The 25,207-nt window shown below is 42.7% G+C and overlaps 1 protein-coding gene across 8 annotated transcripts; it reads left to right on the top strand.

Annotated features, from left to right (window-relative positions):
* Positions 1–405: 405 nt before the first annotated feature.
* Positions 406–24,181, top strand: abi3bpb (ABI family, member 3 (NESH) binding protein b). Of its 8 annotated transcripts, XM_055930206.1 has the most exons (24): positions 406–1,844; positions 3,722–3,790; positions 3,887–4,022; positions 5,015–5,205; positions 5,901–5,953; positions 7,015–7,054; positions 7,433–7,510; positions 7,707–7,781; positions 10,450–10,656; positions 11,023–11,100; positions 11,913–12,128; positions 13,614–13,817; positions 14,477–14,542; positions 15,345–15,431; positions 17,246–17,308; positions 17,586–17,708; positions 17,845–17,934; positions 18,057–18,266; positions 19,538–19,643; positions 20,473–20,552; positions 21,451–21,480; positions 21,909–22,067; positions 22,173–22,295; positions 22,452–24,181. In XM_055930206.1, the coding sequence occupies exons 1-24, from the start codon at positions 1,592–1,594 to the stop codon at positions 22,565–22,567; spliced, it is 2,853 nt and encodes a 950-aa protein (XP_055786181.1). In that variant the 5' UTR covers positions 406–1,591; the 3' UTR covers positions 22,568–24,181. The 8 variants fall into 8 exon arrangements, with proteins under 8 accessions (XP_055786181.1, XP_055786184.1, XP_055786183.1 ...); XM_055930209.1 differs by lacking the exon at positions 15,345–15,431; XM_055930208.1 differs by lacking the exon at positions 11,023–11,100.
* Positions 24,182–25,207: the final 1,026 nt, after the last annotated feature.

Below are 25,207 nucleotides of genomic sequence, written 5' to 3' on the forward strand. Positions count from 1 at the left end.
GACCGGTTGCATCACCGCCTGGTATGGCAACTGCTCGGCATCTGACGAAAAGGCATCTGACAGAGGGTTGTGCGACCGGCCCAATACACACTGGGGCCAAGCTTCCTGCCATCCAGGACCTATATAATAGGCGGTGTCAGAGGAAAGCCCATAAAATTGTCAGAGACTCCAATCACCCAAGTTATAGACTGTTTACTCTGCTACTGCACGGCAAGCTGTACCAGAGTGCCAAGTCTAGGACCAAAAGGCTCCTCAACAGCTTCTATCCCCAAGCCATAAGACTGCTGAACAATTCATAAAATCGCCACCGGACAATTTACATTGACCCCCCCCTTTTGTACACTGCTGCTACTCGCTGTTTGTTTGTTACCTATGGATAGTCACTTAGCCCCCACCTACATGTGCAGATTACTTCAACTAGCCTGTACCCCTGCACACTGACTTGGTACCAGTGCCACTTGTACAGAGCCTCGTTATTGTTATTGTTATTGTTATTGTTATTGTGTTACTTTATATTTTAGTCTATCCCTGTAAATATGTTCTTCTTCTTGAACTGCACTGTTGGTTAAGGGCTTGTAAGTTTCACGGTAAAGTCTACACTTGTTCAATTCGGCGCATGTGACAAATAAAGTTTGATTTGATTGAAGAGGTTCATGGGTCATTGATAATGAAGGCACCAATATTATATCCAAGGTTCATCCCAAGTTTGCTCTGTGAATGTGAGTGATTAGGTTATGGTTAAAACCTACTTAATGCTCTGAGTGATGATGAGGGTTAGCTGGAGTGCCAGAACGCTGGCCTTGCCTCTTGCCTGCATGGGCATTAAAAGGGCTGTTGACTGATGTGTGTGACGATAAAAAACTGCCACAACATCCTTTTCCGAACACCAACTTGAGCCCCTTTATGTGGCATTTTAGGCCTGCTTTTCATTAGCGTTCAACAGCCTCTTTAACCCAGCAGCTGAATCAGTCAAGTTCCTGCATGGTGGGAAATGGGAACCTGGTGGACAAGGGAAAGCCTTTTCCAAAGCTAAAGAGCCTTATTACCAGGTTTAAATGAGCTCCATTACTAATGTTTAGGATATTTCCCAGACAGCTATTGAGCCTCTGTTCTTTAATAATGACTTTTCTGAACTCTTTGGAGCTCAACCTTCAAGAGTTACATCCTCCATTGCATTTCACCTTCTAATGTGACCTCTCCTGTGCTTACGCACTCCCTCAAGCCTGATGATATCAGTGGGTTTAAAGTACTTTGGGTTTATCCTAATAGTCCAATGTTATGACTGATGGGGGAATCAAGTATCCCATCTCCTGTATGCGTTCAGGGTAATATTGGCTGCAGTTGAAAAGTACTGCAGTCTGTTTCCTGAAAACCACAAACACAATCCTATTTGATTAATCCCTTGGGTACCTGGGGAGAGGCAGCTGTTTATCTTGCAATTACCCCTAAATTAATCTGTCCAGAAGAGTTTTAAATGCAGCACTTACAGATGCAATTCACAAATGCTCTGCACAGTATTTGCAATCTGCTCATGTTCATGTGAGGTGCTGAAGGCTAGCTGTGATGGAATGCACTAGCATCTTTAGGTGCAATGCACCACAGTTCAACTAATCATAGCCACAATGCAATTCAACTGTATTATTCTACTTGTTGGCCTTTAACAGTGAGAAGACAGAACATGAAGGTTCGCATCAACGCTACGGGCGACACCATCGTGATGAAGTTTGTCCGGCCCAACCCTGACACCAAGCTGGAGGGTTACATCCTGGGCTACGGCAGCAGCATGTTCTCTAAACAGTTCATCCAGCTGCCTGAGAATGGAGAGCCCTACGAGACTGAGATAGGTAAGACCAGTCTATGGTAAGACCACGCACACACACTAACCTATTGACTTTCAGGGATTCATCAGATAGTCATGAGATAACAGTGTATATTGTGACTCCAACATACGTCAGTAGATAACCCAGGGGAGAAACCGTTCCTCTGAGAAACCTAGCAACCTGTCTTTGTACAGCACAGAGATTCTCCAAACAGGGTGAAAAGGGCAGGAGTTACACTAAGCACGCCACAGTGTTGACTTTCCTCTTTAGAACCCTTTCCTGCAGCTCAATGGGTTCCATTCATCATCAACCACAGGCTCTCATGAGATACTTTCATCATCCCAGCATCCCAGCCCACTATGGCACCTTAGCAGGGCAGCACAGAGTCAGTGGAAGATTACCTTACAGCTTGTGTAGATCATCTATTGAGCGTGAAACCACATGCTTATGTTAGAAAGCTTATGATTATGCTTATTTTTCTTGATACTCCCACTCACTAAAATCACTTGAGATAAAGTAAACATCGGAGTGTTTTCATAATTAAATCAAACAAATACGGTTCCTTTATTGCTGTTTTGTGTTGATCTGTTTGGATTTATGATAGGCACGAAATGAGAGCAGGTCAGGAACAGGTTTCCTCTTGTTGTATGAAAAGGTCTCAATGGCCATTGGCTATGAAGTGTTGGAGTAGAAAGGAACCAGAGACTAAAGAGAATGGAACAACTCCCTTGGCTGGCTCCCCAATCAGTGAAGGAGCGCTGTTTGTTCAATGCCGAACAGCTTTTACATCACTTTTCCTTGAGCCCTTTCACCTGTGTGAGAGACAACAGAAGTGATCAAACATCATTTCTTACTGGTACAAGCTGTGACCTTCCACGTACAAAAACAACGACGACAGAGCCGAGTTAAATGGGTCTCAGGTGCCCCTCCAGAACACCTGATGGAAATACCTCATCACAAGAGAGCCCCGAGGGATCCAACGAGAGAGCAGAGGGTAGACAGAACCTTCTCAGCAATAATGACACACTTAGTTGTCCAATAGGGTATGGTTGTGTTACTGTGACTCTCTGGGATCCTCTTCTGTGCTGACTCTTAACTTATTTAAAGTGTTTCCCCACACCCAACAGTTTGCTTTATTTTAAGCAACCAAGTGACTATCATTTGTCCAATGCCCCACCCATAACATTGTGCCAGCTTCGATCCATGCCAACCTACTCCGGCTCCTGGCATGCCAGCTCAAGTGCTCTGGCTTTATGTTCATCCATTGCTCCACCCTTCACATCCTGTCTATTTTGTTCTGTACAGTTATTCATTAATGAGCTCGCCATTCGCATGCAATAGAAACACAATGTTTTTGGATCACTGTTTTTATAGCACATTGAATCCAAGCGGCCAGATGTGTCTTAACTGTGTTCTAGATCCATACCCATATTTCACCCCTCCTAGCTGGCCTCAGACATTGTTTGCATTTGGTCAAGTATTATAACAATAGACAACTGTTAGTTTGTGGCTGGATAATATAAACCCCTTAGAGAATTTACTGTATGTATTAAAGTCTCTGGAGGTTGGACAACGTTCCATTGTTCCGAGGAGTTCAAGCAACTCAATTGCATTTCAATTTACCATCCGAACAACTGTTTGTTTTCATCTGTTGTGCTTAAAGTCAAGCCCTTTCATCTGTGTATCTGTTCTGTTTCTGTTTACAGCTGATTTGAATAGTTTCAGCCCATCTCCCTAACACCAGAGACCTGGCTGGGTAGTGACTCACCAGGCGTCAGCAGGACTCTTTCTTCCCAAACCCTTCTTTCACTGCCCAGGAGAATATTTCCCCCCTTCTGGTATATTCCTTTTTCCAGGACAGAGAAATCAATGTGACAACGTTTTATTTTTTAACCTTTTAGACGCTGAACCCAAGTATCTTGTTGCTGTCCAGCCAATCCCGAGCAACGACGTAAAGAAACAATGCACAGGTACCGCGGCAGTCTGTCTACGCATCTAAAAGGTTAAATCAGGTCATCAAATCTGTTGCAAATATAGTGTATGACCCTTGACCTTTGTCCTCACAGGAAAGGTCTACCTGGAGAAGCCACTCCACCTGGTTATTGGCTCCGTCACCCCAACCTCTGTGCTGCTGTCCTGGGGAACCTTCCTGAAGACGCCCTACGAAGCAGGCAACATCATGAACGACTGTTTGGAAGACGGGTGAGTTATACCCTACCGCACCGCCAGCCAGGCATCTGGTTCCAGTTCCATGTTGCATTTTTCAGGCCAAAGCTTCCACAGAAACAGCCTCACTCAGCTCAAAATGGATGACAGGTGAATACAGTTACACACTGTTAAGGCATTCAGACTATCTGGTTTTCACAAAAGAGAAGGATCTAGTTGAAATCAGGTGCACACACTGAGATCTGAATACCAGGCTGTTATTGCTAGCTAAGTATAAAGATGACATACTTTATGAAGGCTTGACTAGATTTAAACTCATACCGTGCATTCATTGTACTGTGCCGTCGAACCTTGGAGGATTTATGACGCATAACAGTTCTGTAGAGAAACGTTGAGGAAGTGTGCCATTTATTTTCTATGGAAAATGGAGCATGGGAATGGACCGAGGTCTTTTCCAACGCAGGTGTGTGCAGGAGTTGACTGAGAATACATGGAATGTACTGCTGGGACACAAACACACTTTTCCATCACTCGATTTATGCTGCACCTTAAATACATTCTAGAATTTCCCCCACTCCGTAAGTTGGAGGAGTCGTTGGAAATCTCGACCTAAGTTACAGCTGAGAGTTCCCCCTTCTATCTGGTGGCTTATTAAAAGCTAATATCAGTTTCTTCTGTTTATTGCTTGGCTACCGCCGGCAGCGCTACCCAGAAAGACAATCCCTGAGGGCATGAAAATGGATCGGTTGACACTGACGACATGACCGGAGATACCGGAGCCAGAATTAACAATAGCTAATGGAGGAAGCTTGTTTAACATATTAGTCACTATGGTTCATCAGACCACAGCCGTAGAGCTGGAATAGCCACCCATACTGTATGATGTGGAGCACACCTGCTGTGCTTTATTGGTCGATGAGAAAAGAAGGCAGAATTTTCCAAAGGTTAGAGTTTGCCATAAAGATGCACAGCTACTGTACAAGAATCAGCATGTTGTTTACTGTGCCTTGTTTGTCCCTCCCATGCAGACACTACACCGTTCGCTATAGGGAGAGGAACAGGAAGTGGATCTACCAGACCTGCCCCACCAGCGACACTGTTATTGACAACCTGAAGCCCAACACCCCATATGAGTTTGGGGTCCGCTCCAACAAAGACGAACGCAGCGGAATCTGGAGCAAGCCTGTCATTCACAAAACCAACATGGGCGCAGGGTTGGGTAGGTTACTTTCTACATGTAATAGTTACTAGTTACCTGTCCAAAATTGTAATCAGTAATGTAACTTTTGAATAGCCCAAACTCAGTAATGTAATCTGATTACATTCAGTTACTTTTGGATTACTTTCCCCTTAAGAGGCATTATAAGAAGACAAAAAGGATCCATCAAACACATTTGTTGTGTCATCAAAGTGGTCTCTGACTTGTGGTCAGACTTGCTCCAGTGGAACAAACGTAAACTTACCGGCTTCTTTTCAATGCTGAATTGAATGCCATTGAGAAAACAGAAAGGTGTCATAATGTATTTATTTTTTGAGCAAACATCCTTCCCGAATTTAAAAGTAATCCAAGAAGTAGTCATCTAGTTTTTAAAACGTATCTGTAATCTGATTACAATATTTCAGCTGGTAATGTAACTGATTACATTGACAGTTACTTCCCAACCCTGCATGGGCGGTATGTACATCATACTTAGGAAAATGAAAATCAGAGAGTTCAGGCAGTACTTCCTCGTTTTATTTTTGAAGAAGCCTGTAAGAAATCTTTGTGGCTCAAGAACAAAGAATAAAACATCCATATCATGTGAGCCATTTTGTGCTTTATTGTTCCTACTTGCCAGACTTTCAAAAGATCACCTACCGACACTCTCTTCTCAGAATAGCAGTTGTTTACATCTTCTTCTCCATGTTTTGCAGACAAAAGCATCCAGAAACCCTACAAGCACCGGACCCCTATTGTGAAGCCAATGGTATGTGCTGTGTTTGTTGGCCATACAGCATAAGAACCTACGACCTACGGGACTCTCAGTCTCTGCATTAAATTGCTTCCACAGGCATACGTATTCTCACACTACAACTTTACCCTACCACTCATTTATTTTTCTTTAAGAAAATATTTTTCTATTTCCTGCTGTCACTATGGAGGGAGAATGTACAAAGGTGGTGAGAGAGGGTGAGAAGCAGAGCATAGCTGAGCTGTATAAGACCAGAGTAGAGTAGATAAAATGCTGTCTGCTTGCCCTGTCTGACCCCAGCACCCGGCCTGAGAGACTCTTTAACGTGGGTTTAAGAGGGTCACCCTCACAGCCCAGCTGTGACAGGCAGAACATCGCAAATCAACACATGACACGCTGGCACTGATATAGTCTTTCTGCCTACAATCAATCAATCAATTAAATGTATTTATATCTAAAGCCCTTTTTACATCCGCAGATGTCACAAAGTGCTATACAGAAACCCAGTCTAGTCCTTTATCCAATCGCTTTCATGGCGGCTATTTTGATTTTGTAGCTAATATGCAAGTGTGACTGTCATATGGCCCATGACCGTGTGTGTGTGTGTGTGTGTGTGTGTGTGTGTGTGTGTGTGTGTGTGTGTGTGTGTGTGTGTGTGTGTGTGTGTGTGTGTGTGTGTGTGTGTGTGTGTGTGTGTGTGTGTGTGTGTGTGTGTGTGTGTGTGTGTGTGTGTGTGTGTGTGTGTGTGTGTGTGTGTGTGTGTTAGGCTAAGTCAGGTACCAGTGAGTGAAGTGTAGACAGCAGACTATAAATGTTTTCTGGTGAAATGGCTTTTCCAGGCAGAAGTCAGGATTGATGTAAGTGCCGTTAAGGGAGGTTGAAGGGCACGTTAGAAGTCTCAAGGGAGACTCTCAGTGATGTAGCACTCAAGGTGAGACAGCCCAAAGCACAACGCTATCCTCACCATAAAATGAAAACATGGCTTTAGCACGGGTAGCGTGTTAGCGTTGACATATGGCTGTGGATCTGGTGGCAATAAAAACGTCCACCAACTGTAGATTGTTTTTGTTTCTCAGAAACCACCCATGTCCCGTGCACTTTTCCCACCTCGTCCAGGTAAGCCATTTCAGTGTAATCATTTGAAACCAGAACTTTTATATTGCATCCAAATGAAACAACGAGGAATGCTACATGCCCATATGCATGTCCAGGCAACACCGTTACATAGGCTTTATTCCAATATACAGGAATGTAGAGTATGTCATGATATTGTTCCAGGTGTGTAAGTCCAGACAGCTAAATGCTTCTTACCCTTGTTACACCTGTTTTCTGAGGATATAGCTGCATACTACACTGTTTGACACTGTTTTAATATGGTATAATGCCTATGTAATGTAAAGTGTTGGTTTACAGCATCACTACGTTAGACATAGGGAGTATGTTGCAGCTACTTGAAATCCTGCCTATCTCCTCTTGATTCCCTTTCTCCCCCAGCTATTCACAATAGGACTCAGCCTAGACTCTCTCTGACCAAAAACCAAGCTTTCCCAGGAGCTCCCAAGACATCTTTTGGTGATTACTCTCTCTCTCATTCTAAAGCACTTAACTTTTCATATATATATATTTTTTTATTGTTGCCAAAAACACTACTATTTTCACTGTCTTTAAAGACCTTCTGTGGTCAAACACATTTCCTGCCCAACACCTTCGCTACCTTTGCACTTCGTTCCTATTCACACTTTATGAAACGTGATATTATTTTCTACAGCACCACCAGAGAGCCACCTGGAAGCTAGACCTGACCCCCGCTCCAATGAGCCTCAATGGCCACAGTTCCCACTGGGTAAACGGAGACTGACATTTTGAATCATATCAAGCTTAATTCAAAGTCAGTCATCGCTTGGCTATGTCCACTACGCTGCTGCGAGGGGAGGGGTGGGCTGGGGTGGGGGGTGAGAACCGCAGCTGTTTGTTGTGATTGGTTGCATGCTGGCATGCCTTGAGTCCACTGAGAGGTAGAAAGTCCCTGGATCGTGGAGATGGTGGTGGCACAGGATGGTGCCGCCACAGAGTTGAAGTATGCGCGTAAGTTTCTTCCAGAGCAAATGCGAAGGGCACGCATGACGGTGATTTTGTTTTGCTTAGACCTCAGGCGCTGTGAGAGGATTGGCTGCTTGTTTTGCTCAGTTTCCCTCCATACTGTATCAGTCCAACTCTGCACTTTACCTCTCTCTTACACTCTTTTTTTCTTTCACCCATAGCTCATTCATTGATCTACACATCCATCCTTTTTCAATCTTTCTGCTGTTTGTTCTAGAGGTCGACCGATTAATCGGAATGGCCGATTAATTAGGGCCGATTTCAAGTTTTCATAACAATCGGAAATCTGTATTTTTGGACACAGATTAGGCCGAATTTCTTTTATTTTGTAATATTTTTTTTACATCTTTATTTAATCTTTATTTAACTAGGCAAGTCAGTTAAGAACACAGTCTTATTTTCAATGACGGCCTAGGAACGGTGGGTTAACTGCCTCGTTCAGGGGCAGAACAACAGATTTTTACCTTGTCAGCTCGGGGGATTCAATCTTGCAACCTTACAGTTAACTAGTTCAACGCTCTAACCACCTGATTACATTGCACTCCACGAGGAGCCTGCCTGTTACGCGAATGCAGTGGAAGTCAACGTAAGTTGCGAGCTAGCATTAAACTTATCTTATAAAAAACAATCAATCAATCAATCATAATTACTAGTTAACTACACATGGTTGATGATATTACTAGTTTATCTAGCGTGTCCTGCGTTGCATATAATCGATGCGGTGCGTATTGTTGCTCCAATGTGTACCTAACCATAAACATCAATGCCTTTCTTAAAATCAATACACAGAAGTATATATTTTTAAACCTGCATATTTAGCTAAAAGAAATCCAGTTTAGCAGGCAAAATTAACCAGGTGAAATTGTGTCACTTCTCTTGCGTTCATTGCACGCAGAGTCAGTGTATATGCAACAGTTTGGACAGCCTAATTTGCCATTTTTTACGTAATTATGACATAACTAAGTCTATGATTTGATAGAGCAGTCTGACTGAGCGGTGGTAGGCAGCAGCAGGCTCGTAAGCATTCATTCAAACAGCACTTTCCTGCGTTTTGCCAGAAGCTCTTCGCTGTGCTTCAAGCCTATCAACTCCCAAGATTAGGCTGGTGTAACCAATGTGAAATGGCTAGCTAGTTAGCGGGGTGCGCGCTAATAACGTTACTCGCTCTGAGACTTGGAGCAGTTGTTCCCCTTGCTCTACATGGGTAACGATGCTTCGAGGGTGGCTGTTGGCGTTGTGTTCCTGGTTCGAGCCCAGGTAGGAGCGAGGAGAGGGGTGGAAGCTATACTGTTACACTGGCAATACTAAAGTGCCTATAAGAACATCCAATAGTCAAAGGTTAAAGAAATACAAATGGTATAGAGAGAAATAGTCCTATAATTCCTATAATAACTACAACCTAAAACTTCTTACCTGGGAATATTGAAGACTCATGTTAAAAGGAACCACCAGCTTTCATATGTTCTCATATTCTGAGCAAGGAACTTAAACGTTAGCTTTCTTACATGGCACATATTGCACTTTTACTTTCTTCTCCAACACTTTGTTTTTGCAGTATTTAAACCAAATTGAACATGTTTCATTATTTATTTCAGGCTAAATTGATTTTATTGATGTATTATATTAAGTGAAAATAAGTGTTCATTCAGTATTGTTGTAATTGTCATTATTACAAATAAAAATAAAAAAATCGGCCGATTAATCGGTATCGGCTTTTTTGGTCCTCCAATAATCGGTATCGGTATCGGCGTTGAAAAATCATAATCGGTCGACCTCTAGTTTGTTCTTCCCATGTCTATCCCCACAACCTCTGTGACTCTCTCTCTCTCTACAGCAGTGTCCATCAAAATCCATAATTTCATATGTTTGTGTCCACACACCATGACGTCTTTCTTGACATCAGTCATCTCAATCATCTCTCTTCATGTTTCATCCCTGTCATCTCATTGGTTTACAGAGTTGTTGCACTTAAAGCCAGTGGCAATGCTGGGTTTGAACAGTCTGCATGACAACACTGCATGCAAAAAACGTGCTTGAATTTCCCATTAGGGAAAGGCAGCACACAGTTGCTCTGTACCCCTTCTGTCCCTCTAAATACTCCTTCCAATTATATTTTCAAGACTTTCTGTGTGTATTTCAATGAGATACAACTACATTATGTGACAAAGTTAAATCAACCTGAATCCACTATTTGAAAAAGATAAATAACTACAATCTTATACAGTCAATGAAAGGCCTTCAGAGACATTCATCTCAGAGCCAAAGAGATGGATTTGAAAGCCTGTCTATGAACTGTTGATATTGACCTCAACAATTTGGCATGAAAATGTTCCATAGGGTACGTCCTTATATGACTCCATAGTTTCCAGTCCCCATAATCAAAGTTTACCTCCCTCTTCTCTCTCACCCAGACGGAGGAAACAGTATTAGAAATGCTTCCTCTCATCTCGTGGACCTCCCTCCTGCCCCCCCCCAACTCCTGCCCACCAAAACCCTCAGTACCTCCTCTGCCACCCCTGTCCTTAACAACCCCTCTCCACATGGTGAAAAGCAACAGGGACAGACCCAACCCAGGGGACCTACTAGCGCCACAGAGAAGCCACATAACCCTTCCTCTGGTAATTTCCACCTTTCAACTCTTTTACCTTCCCCTTCTTTTACAGAGTCTGTCATGTCATGTTAAGGGCATCAGAGTATACTCTGGTACCCCTCAAAAAAGTGATCTAAAATGCCTAACTCTCTTTGGAGCAAACGCCTAGACGTTTACTGAAACCGAAAGGCGTCCTGGTATCTAAGCTATTAGGGACATTTGAACTTTTTATGAAGTGCGGCAGGAATCCTTAACTTTCCTTTACCTCAATGGGTAGTCTTTGAGAGTGCTGCCTGAGTAACAGATAGGCAAGGAAGCTCTATCTTGAATTTCTCTACAAACCACTGTAACCCAACCCTCCAGAAACAGATAAAACCATTTTTTTCCCACACAGCTCTCAGCGAATCACAGAAAGGAGCATCACTGCTAACCCCCGCCCTGGGCAGTGAGAAAGCCAATAATAACAACTTGGGTAACGATGACCTCATCGTATGAATGCCCTCACTGTGTTTTGCCTCAGCTGGTCTACATACACTCCACTGTCTGTCTGCTGTCCACTGTGTCACCATCATCTCAGACCACAGCTTCAGTGTTGTTGTCCAGCTTTAATGCACACTCATTGGTTCACAGCTTCAGTGTTGTTGTCCAGCTTTAATGTACACTCATTGGTCCACAGCTTCAGTGTTGTTGTACAGCTTTAATGCACACTCATTGGTCCACAGCTTCAGTGTTGTTGTCCAGCTTTAATGCACACTCATTGGTCCACAGGTCATGATCAGGAGTTGGACTAAATGCCTGTTATTGCACCATCCACCACATTATCAACCACATTAACTGCATTATCCATGTCTGCATGGCATACACAATCTGACAGTCATGGTTACGCTGCACTGCTTAGCCCCAGCAGCATCTATGACTCTATTCCTCAAGATTGTGGAAGCTTTAGGATGAAAAATTATTGAAAAATACTACAGTAAATATTGTTAACATCACAAAATTAATTAAAAGTACACACAAAAACATGCAACACTTATAAGAACAAGGCTAACATGAGTTAAGAGCTCATGTTAGGGAACTACAGTAGATGCCTTCAATCAAACTACACTATTGAATGCTGCAGATCATTTGAGAGATCATTGATTGAATCATCCTCACTAACCCCACTATTCCACTCCTAAAGGCCGTGGCTCCCAGCACACCTGAATGGCACAACACATTTGTCATTAACAGACATTGAAACTACACATTGTAACAGGTTCTACAATTGTTTTTGTGGTTTTCTAGGTCAAGGCAGCCAGAGAAATTTGAAACCCCTTGGCCCGGCCATCACACTGATAGCAAGGACCATGAAGTCTTCTGCTGCCACAAACCCTCTCTTTCCCTTCACTGATGGCTCAAGACAAGATACCCCATCCTCCTCCTCCTCTTCTTCCTCCTCCTCCTCCTCATCCCTTCTTCACAGGGCTAATAACTCATCACAGACCTCCAGGACACCAGGGGGTAATGGAATCTCTCTCCCTCCCCTTTTCCTTCCTTCCTCTCCTCCTCCTCTTCCTACTCTTCCTGCTCCTCCTCTTATTCCTCCTACTATGTAATCTCCTTATGGTTTTCTTGAAATCTCCCCTACCCCCACAAACCCTGTGTAACCAGTGTGCAGTACTTCCTCCAAACCAACCACAAATGTTGTCATATCTGGGCAGAGATTGAGGTCAGGCAAAGATTGCAGAGTTGGTTTGGCATCAAGTGCCTAATTTCACCCTGCACAACATGTGGAGAGCGTGATCGGTCATGTTTTCGACATAGCTTTACATCTCCGCGGTCAAGATTTGTCATGGCTGTCCAATCTATCCATCTCTCGACTCTCGCACCATCTGAAGAAGTCACTGCTACTTTTAGAAAGATCTGTCAGATACGGTCAGCATGTGGTAGATTCTGGTTGCAGCACGGGTCAGCCATGTTAAGACAGCGCTTTCCACTGTCTATGGGGAAACACGTTGTTCACTTGAGACTGAAGCGCTGACAGGACTCTCCGCTGGTCCATCACCTCCTTTTCCTATTTATTTTCCTCCTCACAAGGCCAGTTGGGAGATTCATCTCAAATCGGTTTCTTTCCTGAATAATTAAGTCTGAGCTAACAATACTAGCCGATTCAGTGTTGTTGTGCAGCTTTAATGCAGACTCATTGGTCCACAGCTTCAATGTTGTTGTCCAGCTTTAATGCACACTTATTGGTCCACAACTTCAATGTTGTTGTCCAGCTTTAATGCACACTCATTGGTCCACAGCTTCAATGTTATTGTCCAGCTTTAATGCACACTCATTGGTCCACAGCTTCAATGTTGTTGTCCAGCTTTAATGCACACTCATTGGTTCACAGCTTCAGTGTTGTTGTCCAGCTTTAATGCACACTCATTGGACCACAGCTTCAGTGTTGTTGTCCAGCTTTAATGCACACTCATTGGTCCACAGGTCATGATCAGGAGTTGGACTAAATGCCTGTTATTGCACCATCCACCACATTATCAACCACATTAACTGCATTATCCATGTCTGCATGGCATACACAATCTGACAGTCATGGTTACGCTGCACTGCTTAGCCCCAGCAGCATCTATGACTCTATTCCTCAAGATTGTGGAAGCTTTAGGATGAAAAATGATTGAAAAATACTACAGTAAATATTGTTTGCGACACAAAATTAATTAAAAGTACACACAAAAACATGCAACACTTATAAGAACAAGGCTAACATGAGTTAAGAGCTCATGTTAGGGAACTACAGTAGATGCCTTCAATCAAACTACACTATTGAATGCTGCAGATCATTTGAGAGATCATTGATTGAATCATCCTCACTAACCCCACTATTCCACTCCTAAAGGCCGTGGCTCCCAGCACACCTGAATGGCACAACACATTTGTCAAAAACAGACATTGAAACTACACATTGTAACAGGTTCTACAATTGTTTTTGTGGTTTTCTAGGTCAAGGCAGCCAGAGAAATTTGAAACCCCTTGGCCCGGCCATCAAACTGATAGGCAGGACCATGAAGTCTCCTGCTGCCACAAACCCTCTCTTTCCCTTCACTGATGGCTCAAGACAAGATACCCCATCCTCCTCCTCCTCTTCTTCCTCATCCCTTCTTCGTAGGGCTAATAACTCATCACAGACCTCCAGGACACCAGGGGGTAATGGAATCTCTCTCTCCCCTTTTCTTCTCCTCCACTTCCTGCTCCTCCTCCTCTTCCTCTTACTATGTCATCTCCTTGTGGTTTTCTTGAAATCCCCTCTACCCCCACAAACCCCGTGTAACAATTGTGCAGTACTTCCTCCAAACCAACCATAAATGTTTTCATATCTGGGCAGAGATTGAGGTCAGGCAAAGATTGCAGAGTTGGTTTGGCATCAAGTGCCTAATTTCACCCTGCACAACATGTGGAGAGCGTGATCGGTCATGTTTTCGACATAGCTTTACATCTCCGCGGTCAAGATTTGTCATGGCTGTCCAATCTATCCATCTCTCGACTCTCTCACCATCTGAAGAAGTCACTGCTACTTTTAGAAAGATCTGTCAGATACGGTCAGCATGTGGTAGATTCTGGTTGCAGCACGGGTCAGCCATGTTAAGACAGCGCTTTCCACTGTCTATGGGGAAACACGTTGTTCACTTGAGACTGAAGCGCTGACAGGACTCTCCGCTGGTCCATCACCTCCTTTTCCTATTTATTTTCCTCCTCACAAGGCCTGTTGGGAGATTCATCTTTAATCTGTTTTTTTCCTGAAGAATTAAGTCTGAGCTAACAATACTAGCTGCTTTTTCTATAACAGTCACTCTTCTTCTCCACAGCCAATGGTAAGCATCACAAAGGAACCGGCCTTCCCAAACCAGTGGTTTGGAACAGACTGAGAATGGGTAAAAAGAGCTGATATTTCTCCTCTGTGTCTCTCATCCATTAACCCATACAGTTTGTTGGCGTTGTGGCGGCATCATCAACCAATATCGATGTCCTTCACCCATTCATTTTGTTTGTCAATAATGTGTCTGTCTCTCCATCCATCCATTCATCAGCCCGTCAGTCTGTCTATCCATGCGTTGCCATCTGTCCAAGGGTCTTGGTGTTCTTGGTTTTCAATGCAAGCTTCTGCAGATTCAATGCTGTTGCAGGCTTGAAAAGCTTATGACAACGAGTAATCAAAGGGGTATTAAGTAATCACTGCTCTTTTTAGGGAGGTAAGCCTGTGTTAGTACCCATTTGTGGTGGTGGGGAAACTCAGTTCATGTTTTCCAAGCAGAAACTGAAGCAGTTTCAGAGGCCTTCAAAGATCAGGCTCTTTGTATGCCGAGCTACATAACCAATGCTGTTTCTCTGTCACAAACTGGCAAACTGGAAGTCAAATCAATGTTGAGCTGCTTATGGTTGGGGTTCACCCTGTGCATGATTGTATGCTTGTCAGTCCTGTACTGTCCTTATTGAGCATGAGATGTGGTTGGGTTGTCTATCATCATCATTCACTGTATGTTTGTGCTCTGTTTCATGTTATGGTCAATTGGTTGTGTCTTTACTGATAATGCAAAACAGTGGAATACTCAAGGAGGATTCTTTGAAAGATCTTAATTGATATGTTCAGATACCATCGATGTCTTCAAGTGTCTGGACACGCCACATTTCCCTCAAAAGACACAATAGGTTTTAATCTTAGTACTTTTCCTGCAGCAAACACAAACAACTCGCTGTTGGAGGACATAAACCCTGATGTTTCGGGCCGTTCAGGCTTCTCTTCCATTGAGGACCAGTTCTATGGTAAAATGGCATGAATCCAGTCTTATCTGCACCCAGCGCAAAGCTCGCCCTGCCCACGCTGACACACGCTAGCTTCCATCGCCATCATTTCCGCCCAGACTGCATGAGTCGGACATGTTGGATGTAAAATACGTCTTGTTTTGATCAAAACACTGGACGACCATCACTAAGAATTCCACCATAGGCTTCAGTTCAGCCGAGCCTCTGGAAAATACTTTCCTTTTTTGGAAAGTATGACGTCTGAGGGTCATTAGCTTATTTTTAAGAACCTTATTTTGGCGTGTTTCTCACCAGGCTTTGCACTTTCTCTTACCACATGTTAAGAAATAAAGTGTTCTATAATAGCCCTGCCGCCGTGGAATGAACTTGACCTTTTGTTTGGAGGGCGGCTCAAATGTTATTTTCATCTATTTTCCTGGGTAGGTTCCACATGCTTCTGGCTTGATCGCAAGTATTGACTTAAGAAGAACAATAATCTACACAGGCTAGTGCATCACTGTGGAGGTGCCAGTGTTTAGAGTACCCATCATGCAATCAGGAGAGCATGGCATCAGCTTTTCATCAGCTACAGGAATTCAATATTTGCATTTGGTTACAGATTTGTGTTTGTATGAACTAGACTTAGTGGACTAATATTTTTTGCATGAGTAGACAGGTCACAGTGCAAAGGCAGAACAAGTCAGCAGTCAATAATGATTGTGTTTGGTGGCTTGTCACTTGATCATGCAGTCACCTATGATCAAGCTTCACTGCATGTTCTGTACCCTGTGAAACATTTGCAATCTTGATCTATGCTGGTTCCATGTGGCTAGAAAAATGCAATGTTTTAAGATGACGTAGAACACTGTCATTGCAGAGAAATATCTCTTTTTACTCCGATTTCAGTAGACTCACAGTTTTATAAATGTACAACATATGCTATCCTGAATGACAGCATGAAAAAAGTTTGGGAAAGCTTTTCTTTTTAAGTAGAACCATGTTTTCTAGAAACTGTAGAGTTGGATAAAGCAGTGCTAACTGCAAACTGGCAGTATTTAAAACATGGATATTTACATGTAATTGATGGAAAGTAATGGACCCATATTGTTTTATATTACCAGCTAAAATGTTTCAGAGCTACACCAGCTTTTATGTACTGGGCCTTTGCATTTAGCATATTTTCTTATGGATTAGGAACAATTCTTTGATTGTGAAGAATTTGGCCTCAATGCAACAGAACGCTAATTGGCAACAGGTTAAGCATTTCGTTCTGGGTAAATTTAAGAACATGTGTAAAACCTCAAGGAATTACAAAGGATTGTTCATGTTTTAAGGTTCATTGGGCGTAGGGTATGGGGTTTTACCATCCGTTTATTTATACAGTCCATATAGAGTTCCTCCCAGGTATAGAGATGCCAAAATAATTTTCCACAGCTCATGGTCATCAGTATGATGTGCTATCTAGAACCTAAAAGGGTTATTTTGCTGTCCTTAAAAGAGTTCTACCTGGAAGCAAAAAGGGTTCTCCTATGGGGACAGCAGAAGAACCCTTTTTGGAAAGCTTTTCTCTAACAGTGTATAACAGATGGCGCATGTCAGATACGTGATGAAATCCTGCTGTTGGATTTTCTCTAGATATTGCCGATTGTGTCAACAAAAGGTATTTGGGTTATTCTACAAGTGGCGGTGAAAGAGTGTTCCACTGTTTTTCATTTAAGATGACCTCTTCAAGGCAAATAATACCATCAGAGAGACAAAGGAATGGTTCTCGCAGAAATTGTAATGTTTAGTGATTATGGGATTGACTGTTGTTTCCTTTGATTTCTATTTTTCAGGATCTCGTCCGTCCATTCCTGTCAACAAAAAGACCAACCTGTTTGGCAAACCTGGTGATATGAGTAAGGTTTAGTTGGATGTAATAATAACACATAATTGAACATTGAGCAGTTTTCTATACATCATCCACTGTCTGAAATGGGGGTGTACACACCAGTTCCAGAACTCCATTAGAAACCAGCTGTTAGTGAAAGACTATTTTGTCACTTGGCTGAGCTTATGTTTACAACCTCGAAAGGCACTTTTCCTCTAAGCAAATATAGAAATATTGAGAAAGCCAAGAAAAACTACAAACTTTTTTTGTAAACAACGTGCTTTGCCAAACTCTGTTCTCTACAGACAAGCTGAATGTCTTGAAGCAAACGGACAAGGCCTCCATTTTGAAGAAGTTTCCATCAGTGACGGCTAAACCTGCCAAGCAAGACCGCAGACACACAACAACGACTACACCATCAGTCAACGGTATAATTGATCACAATTCAGAGCTAAATTATGTCCTAAGAAGACCTACATTACTGGTGCCCTATGTGAGGACAATCCTTAAATGTGTTTTGTGGAGCTCGAAAGCATATCCTTGTCCTTTCTCATCCTCTCACAGACATCTGGTTTGAAACCTGGGAAAACTCCTCATTATTCAGCTCCCTACCAGCCTCTGATGTGGACGCATTGGGAAAGAAACGTTTCGTTGGTAAGTAAAAAACCCTTCTTGTAACTATCATGTACTTCTATTGTCCCTGGCAGAAAATTACTAAACGGTTGCTTTGAACCAGCAGTGCAGGGATCCTTTAAATGTGATCTCTCTTCCCTAAGCACCCCATGTAGTCTACAAGACGGACAAGAAACCAGACGAGCCGTGTTCCATCACAACCTCTCTCAGCTACTTCCCAGAGGAGGAAGGCGGGGAGACAAACGTGACAGCCCCGCCCAAGTCTCCGCCCTCCAACCTCACCGTGGTAACGGTGGAGGGATGCCCCTCCTTCATCATTCTAGACTGGGAAAAGACCGACAATGACACCACAGGTGGGGAGAGTGGGACACTGTACACGTCTATGTACTCCAACTACAATGCAAATGCATAGCAACATACACCACCGTTCAAAGGTTTGGGGAAACGTAGAAATGTAATTATTTTTCAAAGAAAAAAAAAGAAAAAAGTCCAGTAAAATCACATCAAATTGATCAGAAATACAGTGTACAATAGACATTGTTAATGTTGTAAATGACTATTGTAGCTGGAAACTGCATTTTTTAAATGGAATATCTACATAGGCGTACAGAGGCCCATTATCAGCAACCATCACTCCTGTGTTCCAATGTCATGTTGTGTTAGCTAATCCAAGTTTATCATTTTAAAAGGCTAATTGATCATTACAAAACCATTTTTCAATTATGTTAGCACAGCTGAAAACTGTTGTCCTGATAAATAAAGCAAGAGCAAGAGGACAAGTACATTAGAGCGTCTAGTTTCAGAAGGCCAGCATCCCGTAGTCGCCTCTTCACTGTTGACGTTGAGACTGGTGTTTTGCAGGTACTATTTAATGAAGCTGCCAGTTGAGGACTTGTGAGGCGTCTGTTTCTCAAACCAGACACTCTAATGTACTTGTCCTCTTGCTCAGTTGTGCACCGGGGCCTCCCACTCTCTTTCTATTTTGGTTAGATCCCGTTTGCGCTGTTCTGTGAAGGGAGTAGTACACAGCGTTGTACGAGATCTTCCGTTTCTTGGCAATTTCTCGCATGGAATAGCTTTCATTTCTCAGAACAAGAATAGACTGACAAGTTTCAGAAGAAAGTTTGTTTCTGGCCATTTTGAGCCTGTAATTGAACCCACAAATGCTGATGCTTCAGATACTCAACTAGTCTAAAGAAGGCCAGTTTTATTGCTTCATTAATCAGTACAACAGTTTTCAGCTGTGCTAACATAATTGCAAAAAGGTTTTCTTATGATCAATTAGCTAATCTAAGTTTATCATTTTACAAGGCTAACACAACGTGCCATTGGAACACAGGAGTGACGGTTGTTGATAATGGGCCTCTGTACGCCTATGTAGATATTCCATAAAAAAATCTGCCATTTCCAGCTACAATAGTCATTTACAACATTAACAATGTCTACACTGTATTTCTGATAAATGTTATGTTATTTTAATGGACAAAAATGTGCTTTGAAAAACAAGGACATTTCTAACTGACCCCAAACTTTTTAACGGTAGTGTACATTGGAAAGTTTGACTGAATATTGGGATACTTGGTGAATTCTTGAATTCAACAGTGATTTCCTGGTTGTTGTGTAGAATATGAGGTAATCTCCACGACGAAGGGACCAGATGGTACTCAGGTCTCCATCCTGACCACCAACCAGACTCACACTGCAGTGGAGAACCTCAAACCCGAGAGCAGGTATATAACATAGCATCTTTGTGCCTGTGTTTCAGATTGATACAACACATTGTATTCTCTCGGTATGCTCTCTCTCAGTCCTCAGACGGTAGCTTTTTTCAGAGCTTTGAAAAAGTATGAAAATGCATGCACTCGCTACCGTAAGTCTGCTAAATAACTCAAATGTAAATGTTTGTGAAACTTAAACTTTCTGAAAGGCTTTCGTTCATGGAAATAATACAACATTTTAATTATTCATTGTATTATTACTACTTTTGTCAGAAGGATTAGCTAGCTAGCTATGTCTGGTTAAGATCAGGACCTGCACTTCTCTCTGGCGTAGTTGGAGAAGAAAGGTTCTTCACGTGCGGAGAGCAGAGGAGGGCCGCCACGCTCCCAAGGTTTTTAATGAAGCCTGAATATGGGACTATTTGACATTAAAGAAGTGATAGAATATAAACCAGCGCTTCCTGTGAGCTGAGCCTGCTGAGGCTACTGGCACGTGGTGGACCAATCGCTGTGTCTGAACATCTCATATGGAAGAGACATTACCGGGAGGGACTCTCTGGCTCTCCTGGCTCTCTGGACTGCACTGTCTGGAGAAGAGATAAATAGGGAGGCAATACTAGAGCCTCATTTTTCCTTCCTGTAACAACAAGGCCGAACAATAATACACTACCTTTCCATCAAAATACTGTGTCCACTTTAAACGCTGTGAGGATTTGAGGAAAATCTGAGTCTGTGGAAATGATTGCTTGCAATTGGAGCGGAAATTGGAATCTGGAGCGAGTCGGTTGGATAATCGCTGTGAGACCTTCTGATAGTGACACTTCCTGCTCTTACCTCACAGCTACGAGTTCAAGGTGAAACCCAAGAACGAGCGTGGAGAGGGGCCACCCAGTGAGCCTGTGTCCTTCAACACTGAATCAGGTACAGTATGGGCCACATTGTTTTCTAGGCCAGCACTAATGCGCCTCATTAAACGACACAAGAACTTGGTGATTGGTTGTTTCATTGAATCGCTGACTTACACCATTACCTATTAAGGAGTCAGTTAAAAGTTCAAGAGCCACATCTGGCCTTTGGCGTAGGCCATCTGTTGACTAGGTCAGGCATTTGGCGTTAAACAAACAAACAAGCATCCACTAAAATACGCACGTACAAACGTACTAACGCACAGCCTCGTCAGCCAGCTCCAGTCATGTCTGGCGGTTCACCACTTACCGGTGTAGGGGTCTGTAATTAACTAGCTGTTATTAACCTAATGATTTCAGCATGGCCCCTCCATTTCCATAACATTGGCTGCTGCCTCTCCATGTAAACTGCCTCCAACCCCAGGAGTGCTGTCCGGCTGCCAGCTCTCCCTCATCCTGCATTGCAGCTCACAACACACTCAATCAAACTCACTAATACAACAGCGTATCATAAATGAATGGCAAGTAGGGAATCAGGTCATTTTTATGTTTCTGGGAGGACCTCACCGCTGGGCCTCATTGGCTCACAGAGGCTTACCCTCTATGTGAGAGATGATGAGGAGTTTGAAGGCAGATGATTTGTCCTGGAGTCTCCTGGAGTCCCACACTAGCATATCAGACCGGCTCTTCAGTGACAAAGTGGACTAAATTACTTGCCATAGATTTTGTATGGCTTAGCTACAAGACGTGTGGTTTTGTGGTCTTTTATTTAGGAGAATCACCAACTTATTTCAAAATCGTTTCGGAACCATTTGTACAGTCTATTCTGAGACGAAGACATTTGAAAGCACCTACTAACTCACATTTCTCTCTCTGCCTCTTTCTCTCCATCTCTCCATCCCTCCGTCCTGCAGCGGACCCACGTGTGAGTGAGAATGTCTCAGGTAAGCCCCTCAGTCTGTGGTCTGTTCTGAGCACCGGTCCCAGGTGACACATTCCACCAGGATGAATGAATGGATGATCTAATGAAGGTCTGGCCTGGCACAGTGAGAGTCTGTGGAGACTCAGGCCACAGTGCCCCAGTGCAGCAGTACACTGCTCTCCATCCAATATCTATGAGCTCACTTCTTCCACACCCAACTCACAGCCAGACCAAACATTTACACAGCTAAATGAATGGAGACATTTTTATTTTCCCTTTCTTTTCATCAGTAGTAAAAGGCTGTGATACACTAAAAAGACAACTCTGATTGGGAATGCAAATATACATTTGGGCTTCTACATATCTCTATTTTCTTAATTATTATCTTTGTTTCATGCTTCATGCCTTTGATATTCCACGTTCTAATATGTTGTTATCTCTTTCCTGTAGGAAAAGATGCCATCTGGACCCAGTTCCCCTTCAAGACAGACTCATACTCAGAGTGCAATGGCAAGCAGTACGTGAAGAGGACCTGGTACCGCAAGTTTGTGGGCATCCAGCTCTGCAACTCCCTCCGATACAAGATATATCTGAGTGATTCTCTCAACGGTCAGTTCTGCTTCCGGCGCTCAGTGTCTATGGTACAGTACAGTACTGTATCTCAGTTTAAATTGCCATCCCTTTTGACAACTTTTTCCCCTAATAACTTCACAGGTAAATTTTACAACATTGGGGACCAGACTGGCCATGGTGAGGACCATTGTCAGTTTGTAGACTCGTTCCTCGATGGAAGGACAGGAAACCAAGTCAGGGCTGACCAGCTGCCAGCAAGAGAAGGTACAAGCTACAGCACTGACAAATCTATCTGAATTGTTGAAATGAGAACCTGTTAAGAATATGCTTAATATCCATGCCTGAAAACAACTACATTTTCAACATGTCTAAAACGACTCAAAGTTCAGCGCCTCACTTCATTTTGTCTGTCACATACAGGGTATTACAGGGCTGTGAGACAAGAGCCTGTCAACTTTGGTCAGATAGGAGGGAACTCTCACGTCACCTACGTGCCATGGTACGAGTGTGGAACAGCCATTCCTGGCAAATGGTAGGACCCCCCAAAGCTGTCTGTGGAGAAGCCCGAAGGATATACAGTACATATCAAACCGGCTGGGAAGGTGGCAGGAGGGGTCCTTCTACGCATCCAATCAGTCTCTGGATGCTACATATCCCCCATCCATCCGCCTCCGAACCCCAGCCATGTAAAAACGTGTACAGGATCTCCGTGTCAGGTTAATATAATGTCCATATGTAATAGCCTTCTCTTATTTATCAAACATGACAAAAAGGCAAACGGATAAATAGAACATAGTATGAGATAGATGGAGAAACTTCTAACTAACAGTGTGAGGTATCAAACATACAGTAGATATCTTTTTTTTTTTATAATGGGAAGCTGGCTCCCTGAAACTTATTTTGATAACGTGTATAATATTATTTATCAAAGTGTTTGATGCCATGTTCCGAGTTCTAGGAAATGGGTTATAATGCAACGCTTTTGCTGTACAGTACGAGTTGTAAAGTTTCAGACAACCTGCCGGAATTTCATGGTTTCATTCAGTGACCGATTCATGGTGCAAGAATTGTTCCATAATTTGGTCAGTCTTAGGGCTCTATTCAATCCGTATCGCTGAACCTCAGCATTGCGGCGCGATGGAAATTTAAAGGCAATATTCCCGAGTTAGCGGAGACTGCATTCATGGTAAACGCTGCATATGTCGGCTCAATGGGAAATGACCTTTACATTTTCATCACGCAATCTGTAAAGCTTCAGCGAAACAAATTGAATCCAGCCCTAGTTCAATATACACCTTCAGAGAAGATAATGCTGTATATATTAACATGAAGTCCACTCTCACACATATCCACTAACCAGTGGAGGCTGCTGAGGGGAGGACGGCTCATAATAATGGCTGGAACGGAGTAAATAGAATGACATTAAACATATGGAAACCATGTATTTGTTGTATTTGATAACATTCCACTAATTCCGCTCCAGTCATTACCATGAGCCCGTCCTCCCCAATTAAGGTGCCACCAACCTCCTGTGCCAGTAAAGTTCATTGTATGAATGTTGACCGAGCAATGGCACATGGTGCACCTGCATCTTCCCCTCGCAGTCACCTAAAACCAAAAACAAGCATTGGAAAATAAGCACATGCAGAGGACGTCTTGTACCAAACCAATATTTCTCCTTCATTAGCCCTGATATATGGGGTGGCTATGCATGGGAGGTCTTTACACTTGCAATTTGCACAGCATAAATGTATTTATATGTATATGGAGAGAAAGTATTTTTTCAACTAACTTTTTCAAAAGACACGTCCCTTAAAGCGAACGTTCACACTTCACAGTGTTCCACTGGCAACATTTTACAGCCTCTGATACAACACGTTGTATATATATCATGTTGGAAAATAAGAGGGATATCTTATCTTCTTAGTAGCCTTGATAAATGGTACAGAGAGGAGTCCTGTTGAATGATTTCTTAGTTTTGTACAAAAATACACTTTTGGCTCAATGCGCTTGCAGATCAGTGTTTTTATACTTATTTTTTATGGAAAATGTTTGTCATATGGAACTGTACTCTTGTTTTTTTAAACATACTTTCATTCCTGTATCTATTTTCAATAATAAAAACAGAAGGTCTGTTACTTTTTTATTTAAAAAAATATGTCCTTGCCATTTTTCACTTTGGGTAGCTAGAGGGAGAAAGTGTTTTACAGTTGAAGGAGCGTACAGGTGGAACTTGAAAAATAAACTGCCTTCCTTAACTGGGCTGCTCTGTTTCAGCCATAGAATTTATATTAGGTCTAAAAGAAAATGTAGTGGTTATTCTGGTCTGTCTATGTTGACATGAGATGTTGACCACCACTGAGCCGATCCCGTTACAGCTCATACATCCTGGTGTACTTTCCCCATGTCAGAGTAGAACCACATCGCCAATTAGAAAAATCAACAGACATCCATGGATTACCACACTTTTCCAGAGAGAGCCCAACGAAGGCCAAATTCAACACAGGGACATTCTTAGAAATCGCAGGGGCAAGGGGAAAAAAAGTCTCTCAATGTCTGTATTGGCTTTCCAAGAGAAAGTTATAGTCTGGGCATAACAGCTAATGTCACATCAAGGTGGAGCGTTCCCTCAAATAGGACAGTAGTCTGATCCCAGGAACCTGACTGCATCTCCCACAGCTGACCTATATACGCTTTTAAAAGCAGTCTTTCAAAAGGAAGTTCAAGTTATGTCACTCATACAAAACCAGCAGGTTAAATACTGCTAAAATAACCACTTCATACAAAACCAGCAGGTTAAATACTGCTAAAATAACCACTTCATACAAAACCAGCAGGTTAAATACTGCTAAAATAACCACTTCATACAAAACCAGCAGGTTAAATACTGCTAAAATAACCACTTCATACAAAACCTACAGGTTAAATACTGCTAAAATAACCACTTCATACAAAACCAGCAGGTTAAATACTGCTAAAATAACCACTTCATACAAAACCAGCAGGTTAAATACTGCTAAAATAACCACTTCATACAAAACCAACAGGTTAAATACTGCTAAAATAACCACTTCATACAAAACCAGCAGGTTAAATACTGCTAAAATAACCACTTCATACAAAACCAACAGGCCAAATTCTACTGAAATAACCACTTCATACAAATCCAACAGGCC

This window comes from Salvelinus fontinalis, chromosome 7, assembly GCF_029448725.1.
Source record: "Salvelinus fontinalis isolate EN_2023a chromosome 7, ASM2944872v1, whole genome shotgun sequence".
Classification (NCBI taxonomy): domain Eukaryota; kingdom Metazoa; phylum Chordata; class Actinopteri; order Salmoniformes; family Salmonidae; genus Salvelinus; species Salvelinus fontinalis.

Excerpts from the sequence above, each read along its gene's own strand:
- abi3bpb (XM_055930206.1), top strand. The coding sequence starts at position 1,592 with ATGCACCACAGTTCAACTAATCATAGCCACAATGCAATTCAACTGTAT. Across the intron at positions 11,101-11,912 it reads AGCCAATAATAACAACTTGG|GTCAAGGCAGCCAGAGAAAT; the intron begins GTAACGATGACC and ends GTGGTTTTCTAG. Across the intron at positions 17,935-18,056 it reads GGGAAAGAAACGTTTCGTTG|CACCCCATGTAGTCTACAAG; the intron begins GTAAGTAAAAAA and ends CTCTTCCCTAAG.